Raw genomic sequence first — 13,228 nt, forward strand, 5'->3', positions numbered from 1 at the left:
GTCGCCAGTTTTTCCACGACAAACGACTTTCAACAACTTATTATATGCATAATTGTTGCAAATATATATATATATATATATATATATATATATATATATATATATATATATATTACAAATAACAAATACTAAAAAAAAAAGTTGCATGGCGCGAGATTCGATCCGGCGACCTTCGGATTACGAACCAGAGCGCTTACCGCTGCGCCACGACGCTGTAGGAAGTTACAAATCGTAGAGAGTATTTCACCTCAACGGTTTCTTTTAACTGTGTATTTTCTCGACAACGGCTGAGAAGTGCATCTTGGTGCTTTGCCACATTACACCTCTGGCTATGAGCTTTTATTATGCGCAGTATGAATCGAATCTGAATTTCACAATTGGCGGCCTCCCCTTGTGAGCCCCAAATGCGCAAATTTTTGCTTATTGACGAACCTATCCAAATGTAAGTTGGCTTCGTCGCTAAACTCTATCACGCATGTGGATACTTGACTATTCTGATTCCTGCGAGCAATGACAAGTAACATGAGTGTTTGGTACCGGTTCCTCCACCACCTCCAGATCTGTAATGTGACCAGTGGACTTGTTTAAGGAGGTTAGTAGTGTTTTGACCGGTGAGCTGAGTGTTGTTGCCAGTAGGACTGCTCTGCTGGCGCGCTGTTCGTCTGTTTGCCGTTGCTGGTGCAGCGCGCGCCTCCGCTGTGCGCAGGTGTACGAGGGCCTGGTGCCGGTGTACACGAGCGGCGTGCACGCGGTCAGCCCCACGGCGCGCCAGTTCACGGTGGGTCTGGCGGGGCGCGGCCTGCCGCTGCGGGGGGACGTCCTGCTGCGCTGCTACCACCGGCACCCCGCCCCCGCCGCCTCCCGGGAGCTCATCTTCGCCTGCCAGTTCCACACCTGCGCCGTCGCCGACTACACGCTCTCCTTCACCAGGCACCAGCTCGACCACGCCTGCAACGGTGCGTATGCCCACTCACCAGTCACTCTGCAGTGAAGTACGCACTGATATCGAAATTCCTGGCAGATTAAAACTGTATCCCGGACAGGGGTTCGAACCCGGGACCTATACCCTTCGCGAGCAAGTGCTCTTCCAGTTGAGCTACCGGAGCACGGCTCGCGACTCGTCCTACATCTACATCTACATCCATACTCCGCAAGCCACCTGACGGTGTGTGGCGGAGGGTACCCTGAGTACCTCTATCGGTTCTCCCTTCTATTCCAGTCTCGTATTGTTCGTGGAAAGAAGGATTGTCGGTATGCTTCTGTGTGGGCTCTAATATCTCTGATTTTATCCTCATGGTCTCTTCGCGGGATACACGTAGGAGGGAGCAATATACTGCTTGAATCTTCGGTGGAGGTATATTCTCGAAACTTCGACAAAAGCCCGTACCGAGCTACTGAGCGTCTCTCCTGCAGCGTCTTCCACTGGAGTTTATCTATCATCTCCGTAACGCTTTCGCGATTACTAAATGATCCTGTAACGAAGCGCGCTGCTCTCCGTTGGATCTTCTCTAACTCTTCTATCAACCCTATCTGGTACGGATCCCACACTGGTGAGCAATATTCAAGCAGTGGGCGAACAAGTCTACTGTAACCTACTTCCTTTGTTTTCGGATTGCATTTCCTTACGATTCTTCCAATGAATCTCAGTCTGGCATCTCCTTTACCGACGATCAACTTTATATGATCATTCCATTTTAAATCACTCCTAATGCGTACTCCCAGATAATTTATGGAATTAACTGCTTCCAGTTGTTGACTTGATATTTCGTAGCTAAATCATAAGGGAACTATCTTTCTATGTATTCGCAGCACATTACACGTGTCTACATTGAGATTCAATTGTCATTCCCTGCTCCATGCGTCTATTCGCTGCAGATCCTCCTGCATTTCAGTACAATTTTTCATTGTTACAACCTCTCGATGCACCACAGCATCATCTGCAGTGAACTTCCGATGTCATCCACAAGGTCATTTACGTATATTGTCAATAGCAACGGTCCAACGAGACTCCCCTGCGGTACATCTGAAACCACTCTTACTTCGGAAGACTTCTCTCCATTGAGAATGACATGCTGCGTTCTGTTATCTAGGAACTCGTCAATCCAATCACACAATTGGTCTGATAGTCCATATGCTCTTACTTTGTTCATTAAACGACTGTGGGGAACTGTATCGAGCGCCTTGCGGAAGTCAAGAAACACGGCATCTACCTGTGAACCCGTGCCTATGGCCCTCTGAGTCTCGTGGACGAATAGCGCGAGCTGGGTTTCACAGGACCGTCTTTTTCGCAACCCATGCTGATTCCTACAGAGTAGATTTCTAGTCTCCAGAAAAGTCATTATACTCGAACATAATACGTGTTCCAAAATTCTACAACTGATCGACGTTAGAAATATAGGTCTATAGTTCTGCACACCTGTTCGACGTCCCTTCTAGGAAACGGGGATGACCTGTGCCCTTTTCCAATCCTTTGGAACACTACGCTCTTCTAGAGACCTACGGTACACCTCTGCAAGAAGGGGGGCAAGTTCCTTCGCGTACTCTGTGTAAAATCGAACTGGTATCCCATCAGGTCCAGCGGCCTTTCCTCTTTTGAGCGATTTTAATTGTTTCTCTATCCCTCTGTCGTCTATTTCGATATCTACCATTTTGTCATCTGTGCGAGAGAAGGAACTACAGTGCAGTCTTCCTCTGTGAAACAGCTTTGGAAAAAGACATTTAGTATTTCGGCCTTTAGTCTGTCATCCTCTGTTTCAGTACCATTTTGGTAACAGAGTGTCTGGACATTTTGTTTTGATCCACCTACCGCTTTGACATAAGACCAAAATTTCTTAGGATTTTCTGCCAAGTCAGTATATAGAACTTTACTTTCGAATTCATTGAACGCCTCTCGCATAGCCCTCCTCACACTACATTTCGCTTCGCGTAATTTTTGTTTGTCTGCAAGGCTTTGGCTATGTTTATGTTTGCTGTGAAGTTCCCATTGCTTCCGCAGCAGTTTCCCAACTCGGTTGTTGTACCACGGTGGCTCTTTTTCATCTCCTACGATCTTGCTTGGCACATACTCATCTAACGCATATTGTACGATGGTTTTGAACTTTGTCCACTTATCCTCAACACTATATGTACTTGAGACAAAACTTTTGTGTTGAGCCGTCAGGTACTCTGTAATTTGCTTTTTGTCACTTTTGCTAAACAGAAAAATCTTCCTGCCTTTTTTAATATTTCGATTTACGGCTGAAATCATCGATGCAGTAACCGCTTTATGATCGCTGATTCCCTGTTCTACGTTAACTGTTTCAAATAGTTCGGGTCTGTTTGTCACCAGAAGGTCTAATATGTTATCGCCACGAGTCGGTTCCCTGTTTAACTGCTCAAGGTAATTTTTAGATAAAGCACTTAAAAAAATTTCACTGGATTCTTTGTCCCTGCCACCCGTTATAAACGTTTGAGTTTCCCAGTCTATATCCGGCAAATTAAAATCTCCACCCAGAACTATAACATGGTGGGGAAATCTACTCGAAATATTTTCCAAATTATCTTTCAGGTGCTCAGCCACAACAGCTGCTGAGTCAGGGGGCCTATAGAGACATCCAATTACCATGTCTGAGCCTGCTTTAACCGTGACCTTCACCCAAATTATTTCACATTTCGGATCGCCTTCAATTTCCTTCGATACTATTGCACTTCTTATTCCTATAAACACGCGTCCCCCTTCACTGTCCAGCCTGTCTCTGCGGTATACATTCCAATCTGAGTTTAGGATTCCATTACTGTTTACGTCTGGTTTCAGCCAACTTTCTGTCCCTAGTACTATATGGGCGTTGTGACCGTTTATTAATGAGAGCGGTTCTGGGACCTTTCTATAGACGCCGGCCGCGGTGGTCTCGCGGTTCTAGGCGCGCAGTCCGGAACCGTGCGACTGCTACGGTCGCAGGTTCGAATCCTGCCTCGGGCATGGATGTGTGTGATGTCCTTAGGTTAGTTAGGTTTAAGTAGTTCTCTAAGTTCTAGGGGACTGATGACCACAGCTGTTAAGTCCCATAGTGCTCAGAGCCATTTTTTCTTTCTATAGACGCTCCTGCAGATTACTATTAGCACATTACTATTGTTATTCCCTGTTGCATTTTGCCTACTCCTACCTTGCCGCGTCTCAGGAGGCGTCTTGTCGGGCCTAGGGATGGAATTCTCTAACCTAAAAAACCCCCATGTGCACTCCACACGTACGCCGCTACCCTTGTAGCCGCTTCCGGCGTGTAGTGCACGCCTGACCTATTCAGGGGGACCCTACATTTCTCCACCCGATAGCGGAGGTCGAGAAATTTGCACCCCAGATCTCCGCAGAATCGTCTGAGCCTCTGGTTTAAGCCTTCCACTCGGCTCCAAACCAGAGGACCGCGATCGGTTCTGGGAACGATACTACAAATAGTTAGCTCTGATACAACCTCGCGAGCGAGGCTTTCCGCCTTCACCAAATCCGCCAACCGCCTGTACGAACTGAGGATGACCTCTGAACCCAGACGGCAGGAGTCATTGGTGCCGAAAGGAGCAACAATTTGCAGTCGGGTGCACCCAGTGCTCTCTATCGCCGCCGGCAGGGCCTCCTCCACATCTCGGATGAGACCCCCCGGCAAGCAGACAAACACTGGCCTTCTTCCCCGACCTTTCCGCTATTTCCCTAAGGGAAATCTCCTTCCTTTCAAAACACACAGACGAAACTTCTGTGAAGTTTGGAAGGTGCGATACGAGTTGCTGGTGGAATTAAGAGAGCTTGCTGAAAATCAATGCCTCGAATTTTTCATGTCAAAACTCACTAAATTTTTTAAATAAAACGACTTATGTTAACATTCTCCATCTTGGGTTGGATAGAGCAGCAATCAGTCGTAGAATTAAGTTGCTTTAATATGACATTTATAGTCACAACGCAGATCAGAACAGGTCGAAATCTGATCTGCGTTGTGACTATAAATGTCATATTAAAGCAACTTAATTCTACGACTGATTGCTGCTCTATCTAACCCAATATAACCACAGTCGTTGCGTGCACCCACCGCATGGAGGGAAACCTGATGATTCTACATCTTTCTTCTAGAATGAGATTTTCGCTCTGCAGCGGAGTGTGCGCTGATATGAAACTTCCTGACAGATTAAAACTCTGTGCCGGCCCGAGACTCGAACTCGGGACCTTTACTTTTCGCGGGCAAGTGCTCTTCCAACTTTTTTTCCTTCTTTTTTCTTTTTTTATTCTTTATCTTTTTTATTTTTTTAACGGCGTTGATATATATCAACGGGGACAGGTGAAAATGTGTGCCCCGACCGGCACTCGAACCTGGGATTTCCTGCTTACCTGGCAGACGCTCTATCACCTTTTTTTTTAATGTATTAAAGTAAGAAAAATGGGGTAAAGGTGGTTTGAAGCTCGGACTGAGACTTCAACGCTACTCTTTATTTTATTTTTATTTTATTTATTTTTATTTATTTATTTTTTTATTTATTTATGTCAATGTGAGACTTACAACCTTTGCTGACATACATTTTGTTGTACTACCGCATAAATAGTGTCTACAATGTCCAAATGTTGACAAACAGTGGCTAATTATAAAATTAATTAAGGAAATGAATAAAACTGAAAATTATCGAAATGAAAGACATGAAGACATCGCGGATAGTACAAATACAAACGAAACATGCTCCTGTAGCAATGAAATGAAATTCGTGTCGGGGGCGACACCTGCTCACGACCCGACGTTCGATAGAGCAAGAGAGCCATCTATCGACTCGCTCTCCAGACGTTGGTGTAAGACTGGGTCGTCTTCTCGAAATTAACTAGGGTCCGTAGGTGTGATCGATGTCTATCTCGGCTTCTTCGTCTATCTCTCACCCGTCACACCCCATCTGGCCGGTAAATGTAAGTCGCAAGTAATTAACGAAGTCTTGCCTATATTTCTTATGCTGTTGCAGCTTCGTGTGTCCATCCATGAGAAAATGCCAAAAATATATTTTGTCCTTTTCCGATTCGTTATAGACGTAGCCCACAACCATTCCCCGTACCCATGTCACTGCATTGGTTTTTTTGGACCGAAAAATAAAATTCGTGGGGGAGACTGAGCTACCCAAGCACGACTCACGACCCGTCCTCACAGCTTCAATTCTGCCAGTACCTCGTCTCCTACCTTCCAAACTTCACATAAGCTCTTCTGCGAACCTTGCAGAACTAGCACTCCTGCAAGAAAGAGCTTCTGTGAAGTTTGGAAGGTAGGGGACGAGGTACTGGCAGAATTGAAGCTGTGAGGACGGGTCGTGATTCGTGCTTGGGTAGCTCAGCTGGTAGAGCACTTGACCGCGAAAGGCAAAGGTCCCAAGTTCGAGTCTCGGTCCGGCACACAGTTTTAATCTGTCAGGAAGTTTCATCTTTATTCTTCATGTCTTCGTAATTAACTCTCAACATAGGGCGCCGGGGACTAATACGTATCTCCCAACGAGTGGCCAGTTTGTTGATACTGTCATTCCACAGTGCTTGATTTTTTTGACGGAGCAACAACCTCACCTCTGTTTGCTCTGCTTCATCACTGGTTAATGTGAAGACCCCGAAGCTTTTCTTTAAGTTTTCAAAACACTCCGATCTCTGTCACACACGTTGCAGTTAGCCCCAATGTTTCCTTCATTAAAAACACGAACAACCCAACGTCGCCCATGGCTGATGTCGATACATTCATCACCGAACACAGCTTTCTTTCTCCTATGGATTTCTCGTGGAGACACGATTTACACTGTTAGAAACTCGATTACAGCAAGCTGTTTCTCACGCACCGACATGGGTGAGTTACACACAGCCATGTTTTCTTTTATTTTGTTATCTGCAACATGCTCCATTACAATATTTGTAATACTTCATGTATCATGTATGTGTTATGTGTGTGGGGTGAGGGTAAATGTTGTATTATTGTTGATGATGATGATGATGATGATATGATGATGATGATGATGATGATGATGATGATGATGATGATGATGATGACGACGACGACGAGAGAAAGGATGCGTCAAACCCGGTGCCGGCACAGGGCCTACCCCTTGCGAATAGCACCAAGGAGCCGCCAACCTTAACGTCCCCATCCGATGGACGGATTTCCAAAAACAAAAATGTTCAAATGTGTGTCAAATCTTATGGGACTTAATTGCTAAGGTCATCAGTCTCTAAGCTTACACACTACTTAACCTAAATTATGTTCACTCCACTTAAGGTCGCTCTGGATAGTTACTCCCAGATATTTCGCGACTGATACTGTTTCCAGCAGTTTGTCATCAGCAGTGTAGCTACACATAAGTGGATTTGTTTCCTATGTATGTCTGTTACGTTCAGGGTCAACTGCCACAGCCTGTCTCATTCATCAGTTCTCTGGAGGTCATACTGCAAATCGTTACTATCTTCTGGCGTTGTTATAGGCAATCGCATTATCATCGAACAGCCTTACAGTCGTGTTGCCATTAGTTATCAGGAAAACGTTCGTCAATAAATGTCACGTGTCTCTGTGAACTGTCTGCGAGACAAAGATACTCCTGTGGCCAGCGAGATCCCGGATCTGTCCACAATAGAACATCTGTGGAACCAGCTCGGGCGTCAACTCGGTCGCAGTGGCACTATCCGTGTTCCAAGGGCCAGCTACAGCAGATGTAGGCGATCTTGCCTCAAGAGGGGGAGACAAGGGGCTCATACAACCAAGTTACTTATAAATTTGACTCGATTTTGCAATCACTGAAACAACATCACTTACCCTTTCAAATCGTAAAGTATAGTTTCATTTTCTCTTCCTCTCCTGGGGGCTTCTCTTTTCTGTCAGTGAGTGCAGATGAAAGTATCTGTCTGATGTAGCTAAGCAGGATGTTGGTCTGAGAGAGACTGATCAGGGCCCATAAACTTGCTGTATGTGAAAAATCTGTGTTTAAATTAAATAACTATTATCATTTCAGAACAGTCGTTAAATAAGGTACCCTGTAAGTACAGAATTCAGTGCACAGGGTGGTTTAGGCACACATTTCATTTAAATAACCACCTGTGTATATAACATGATTGAAATGCTTTCACTCGTCTGACTGTCGCAAACGGAAGTCAACAATATTCTTTTAAAATACGCAGAGGAAGCTTACAACCACTAAGCTAATTGACAAAGTGCCTATTGGCTTCTGTCTCGGGTTCTTCGGCCGACGTTCATCTAATGATTTTTCTGACGTTTCGCCAGCACGAGTGGCTGGCATTGTCAAAGCTTCAACCTCCATTGCCGGTGGTGCCGGAGGTTGAAGCTTTGACAATGCCAGCCACTCGTGCTGGCGAAACGTCAGAAAAATCATTAGATGAACGTCGGCCGAAGAACCCGAGACAGAAGCCAATAGGCAGTTTGTCAACAAGTGGCCACGAAAGCCTTAACAATTTTGTACTAAGCTAATTGTTGACTTTTACTCAAAGATACCGAATTCCTTGTTTTAGTTTACATATAGACATTTGAAGCCAATCCATTTTCTTCTAAACACTATTGACTCATATGTATTTGTTTTTCATTGGGCCGTCCTCCTAGTAATTCTGGTGCTGGAATAATCTCATTCTCAAAGCCAAAAATATTTTTTTGAAACTACAAGTAAAAATTAAATTAATTGAAACCGACGTTTTTGTAATGGAGACTAACCAATTTAGCTTTGAAAAGTATTGGACATGATACTGAAAAGACCAACACTGCCAATGATTTAGTGGATACGAAAGCTAGGCTTTCTGTAAATATTTTGTTACTCGCAGAGAAACCCGGCCTTGCCCAGGCGTTTATTGACAACTGTGCGACCACGCCCGCACCACGCACCTTCTGGCCTTGTGCTTAATGTTTCTGACGTCATGTCTCCCGAATTATGTGTCTTAAAGTGATATAATTCTGTAGGTACATTCAGTGACTAATTTGGATACTGTTGCGAAATTTATTGTGCATATAGTCAGTAGCAAAGAAGTAACAAATTTAAACGTCAAGCCTGATGCAGCAGTTTTTCACGCGGGTAGATGTTTATGACGTCATATTCCCCGAACTACGTGTCATGCGATGGCATAATTTCGCAGTTACATGCAGTGGTGTATGCGCATACTGTATGCAAAACGCGTCGCGAATACTGTCAGCAGTAAAGACGTGATAAATTATAACGTCACGCCTCAAGCTGTAATTTTACTGCACGAACAGCGGAAAAGTAGTGACGATAAACTTTTTCCTATCATCATTTTGTGGGCGTTGTCAATGAGAAGGAATTTCTTAAATGTCTGAAATTACGTGTATAGTTTGTTGCAAGCCGCAAAGTTCTGTCACTTTTAAATTACGGGTGAATAAAATCTGCGAATGCACTCGTCGTCCTTTTCTACCCACACTCCCGACCCCTTTGATAGATAGTTGGTTTTTACCCCCACAGCGCTTGTTGCCTCACAGTACGGTACATGTGTACCAAGTTTGGTTGAAACTGGTGCAGTGGTTTAGGAGAAATGTAGAAAACACGCACACACACACACACACACACACATATATATATATATATATATATATATATATATATATATATATATATGAGTGTGTGTGTGTGTGTGTGTGTGTGTGTGTGTGTGTGTGTGTGTGTGTGTGTGTGTGTGTATTTCCAAAACTGAATGAGTCATTATATGTCTAAGTGTTGCAAGTGTGATGATAAATCAGGCTTCAACAAAATGTGATTTTGTGCACGTCCTGAAACACATTAATATCTTAGAGCTGCACTAGCCACTCAACCGCGCGGCTTGAGGCGTTATGTCACGGACTGCGCGGCCCCTCCCGTCGGACGTTCGAGTCCTCCCTCGGGCATGGGTGTGTGTGTTTGTCCTTAGCATAAGTTAGTTTAAGTAGTGTGTAAGTCTAGGGACCGATGACCAAAGCAGTTTGGTCCATGAGGAATTCAAACACATTTGAACATTTTTAGCCACTCAACCCAGCTTCAATATTAGATAGGGGCGCCAGGGTAGTGTTCATACGGACGGGCTAGGGCCATCTCCGTTGAAGAGCAAAATTCAAGAAACGCTCGAACTAGCGATCTGTAAGCCACTTCAAAATGTTCGAATGCGTGTGAAATCTTAAAGGACTTAACTGCTAAGGTCATCCGTCCCTAAGCTTACACACTACTTAACCTAAATTATCCTAAGGACAAACACACACACCCATGCCCGAGGAAGGACTCGAACCTCCGCCGGGACCAGCCGCATGTAAGCCACTTCCTTCGTGCAAGAATTACATTTCATTGAGATTCGTCATATAAAAAATCTCAACCTGGCATCTGATTTTTAAGCAGACGGTTTTTTATGGTTATTGTTCCCAGTAATTTGTCGCCAATAACGTAATAGGGATGTACTGGGTCTATTCACTTACTGTTGTGCTATATGTCATATTTATTTACGACAACTGCATCGCCCGTTAACATCGTCATCCATTAGGTTTGTTTATAAATAAATAAATCTTCTGCTACCAGTCACGATTTTTCTTTATTTTACTATTCGCACGACGCGTTTCGAGAAATAATTCTCATTTTCGAGTGCGTTTTTTGATGTGTGTTAAGCCATTTCTTTTGATGTTGTCAGTGTGTGTGAGTCTGCTTCATTTTGTTGACTTTTACTGTAATACATAAGAAACGCGATTTTTAGTTGGGTATCAATTCTTTCTGTGAGGTTAGTGGCTAAAGTTTGAGAACAATTTGTACTTACAGTTTTCTACTGGTCCATTTGTGTAGAGTCTCACACACACTTAACATCACACACAACTTGTACACTTTACACATCGAAAATATCTTATATAAAAAAAAAAAAAGTTACAGAGATCTTCTTACAGGTAGTTCACAGAGATAACATTATAGGTCTTCCACAGATTATGATATGCTTTTGTACAGAGGTTATTTATCTTAACAGTTTGATTTTACAATTGTGCTTATTTATATGTTTTACTATTTTTATTTAAGTATATTATCGAAACATCTGAAGAAATTCACTGATTCACTTTCAAGTTTTTCATTTAATATTTTATCTTCATATTTTCTGTAATGTGAATATATCTCCAGTTCTTCAAGCAAATCCATTTTATGTCCTTTATTTAGTCGGTGGAGTACTTTGACATTTTGCTCTATTTTTCCAAATGGGTGTCCTGTATTATGTATGTGTGTTGCTATTGCTGATGTAGTGTGTTTGTTGTGTGTGTATGCTCTAATGTGCTCTGTGTACCTGGTGTTAATATTTCGGCCTGTTTGTCCTACGTAGAACTTGGAGCATTCCTGGCATGTTACCTTGTATATTCCAGAGTCTGAATATGGATCATGATTACACTTTATATTATGTATTAGTTTTTGGTGTAGTTTATTGGATTTGCTTGTTGTGTGTGATGTTAAGTGTGTGTGAGACTCTACACAAATGGACCATTAGAAAACTGTAAGTACAAATTGTTCTCAAACTTTAGCCACTAACCTCACAGAAAGAATTGATACCCAACTAAAAATCGCGTTTCTTATGTATTACAGTAAAAGTCAACAAAATGAAGCAGACTCACACACACTGACAACATCAAAAGAAATGGCTTAACACACATCAAAAAACCCACTTGAAAATGAGAATTATTTATCGAAACGCGTCGTGCGAATAGTAAAATAAAGAAAAATTGTGACTGGTAGCAGAAGATTTATTTATTTATAAACAAACCTATTGTATCTACAGTCGCAGGCTTTCAGAAACCATTTATAATGGATCAAATCAAATCGTCATCCATCCTCCTACGTTACTGATCTTAACATTTATGTATTTTGTAAACTGTAAGAAGCCCATAATACTAGGTTGGGTTACTCCCAAAATGACGATTACGTCTGTAGATTTTGTTACTCCTAGCTGCTACGAAGTTCAACGGCAATGCTGCTGTGGTAACACCGGTTCCCGACATATCACCAAAGTTATGCGCTGTCGGGTTTGGCTAGCACTTGGATGGGTGACCGTCCGGGGCGGCTGAGTTCTGTTGGCAAGGAGGATGCACTCAAGTCTTGTGAGGTCAATTGAGGAGCTAGTCGAGTGAGAACTAGTGACACCGGTGACGAAAACTGACAACGGCCGGGAGAGCGGTGTGCTGACCACATGCACCTCCGTATCCGCATCCGGCGACGCCTAAGAGGTGAGGATGACACGGCGGCCGGTCGGTACCTTTGCGCCTTCACGGCCACTTCGGAGGGTGTTAGTTTGTTTTTAGTTGCTAGGAAGTCTGAAGCCAGTCACAGAGGTTGTCTGATAATCGTTAAGCTCGTATTGTGTTCACTAAATGACTGTGCGGCCACTGACACTGTACCGAATACGGCCACTATCTTGTGTGAGTGGGCGTTGTCCAGCTTGATGAAGAAGGCTGGAACTGTAGTTGCATGGCGCGAGCTAGGGGCGCCACTGTCGTGCTTGATGAAGTGTGACATCATCTCTCTGCGTCATTTATCGCGAATAGCCCTTGTCTCCTTTCTGAGAATGTAACGCCCGCTACTGCGTGCAAACACGGCAGCGTGAAACAAATGCCTATTTATGGCTATCCACTGCCATCGACAGCAATGTAAGGTAATGATATCCCCGGTTTTTTGTTAGCCTTCGTTTCATACTTTTATTCGCACCACCGACGAATGAAAATGTCGCGTGATAGGAGTTATTTCGTTTTCTACGGTCGGGGCTGTTTATTACTACTGCTCGTGCTGCCGATAAAGATCAATGTGTTTGCGTGCCAGCTTCCAGCGTTTCCATTTACCTGGCACTTTCAACCGCGCCCTCAGAAAGAACATAAAGCAATTAACTTTAATTGCTGTGATAATTAACTGGCTCTGAAAGAGCGCCGTCCACCAGTCTTCCTACTTGGAAGTATGCCATTAAACCGCTTGCCTTGCGTTGTTCCATTCCTAGTATCATGCTCCCTTAGAGAGAGGGCAGTTCCACTCACAATTTAGTACCGGTAATTGCTAGTACACAATTGTGAAAGGAAATATTAAAGTACAAGAAAGATGCGTAATAGCCAGGAAATAACATATTTAACTATGTTAGGATGTCACTTCAGATATCTCAGTCAAGTGAACCGTTTGTTCTCCTACTTCACGTAGCTTCTTTTGAGCACAGCACTCTGATTTCAGCGCTCTGTCGCCTTACCGATGGTTATTTTTAATCATTTCTCATTAGATTTCTGTA

General features: G+C 43.6%; 1 protein-coding gene across 1 annotated transcript in view; it reads left to right on the top strand.

The window, feature by feature from the left end:
* Positions 1 to 13,228, top strand: part of LOC126262680 (tensin-1) — a 622,011-nt gene that overhangs the window by 250,414 nt on the left and 358,369 nt on the right. Inside the window, exon 8 of the mRNA XM_049959456.1 lies at positions 707 to 956. Within this exon, the coding sequence (XP_049815413.1) occupies positions 707 to 956 (250 nt within the window). The remainder of the gene's footprint in view (positions 1 to 706; positions 957 to 13,228) is intronic.

This window comes from Schistocerca nitens, chromosome 6 (assembly GCF_023898315.1).
Source record: "Schistocerca nitens isolate TAMUIC-IGC-003100 chromosome 6, iqSchNite1.1, whole genome shotgun sequence".
NCBI classification, from domain to species: Eukaryota; Metazoa; Arthropoda; class Insecta; order Orthoptera; family Acrididae; genus Schistocerca; species Schistocerca nitens.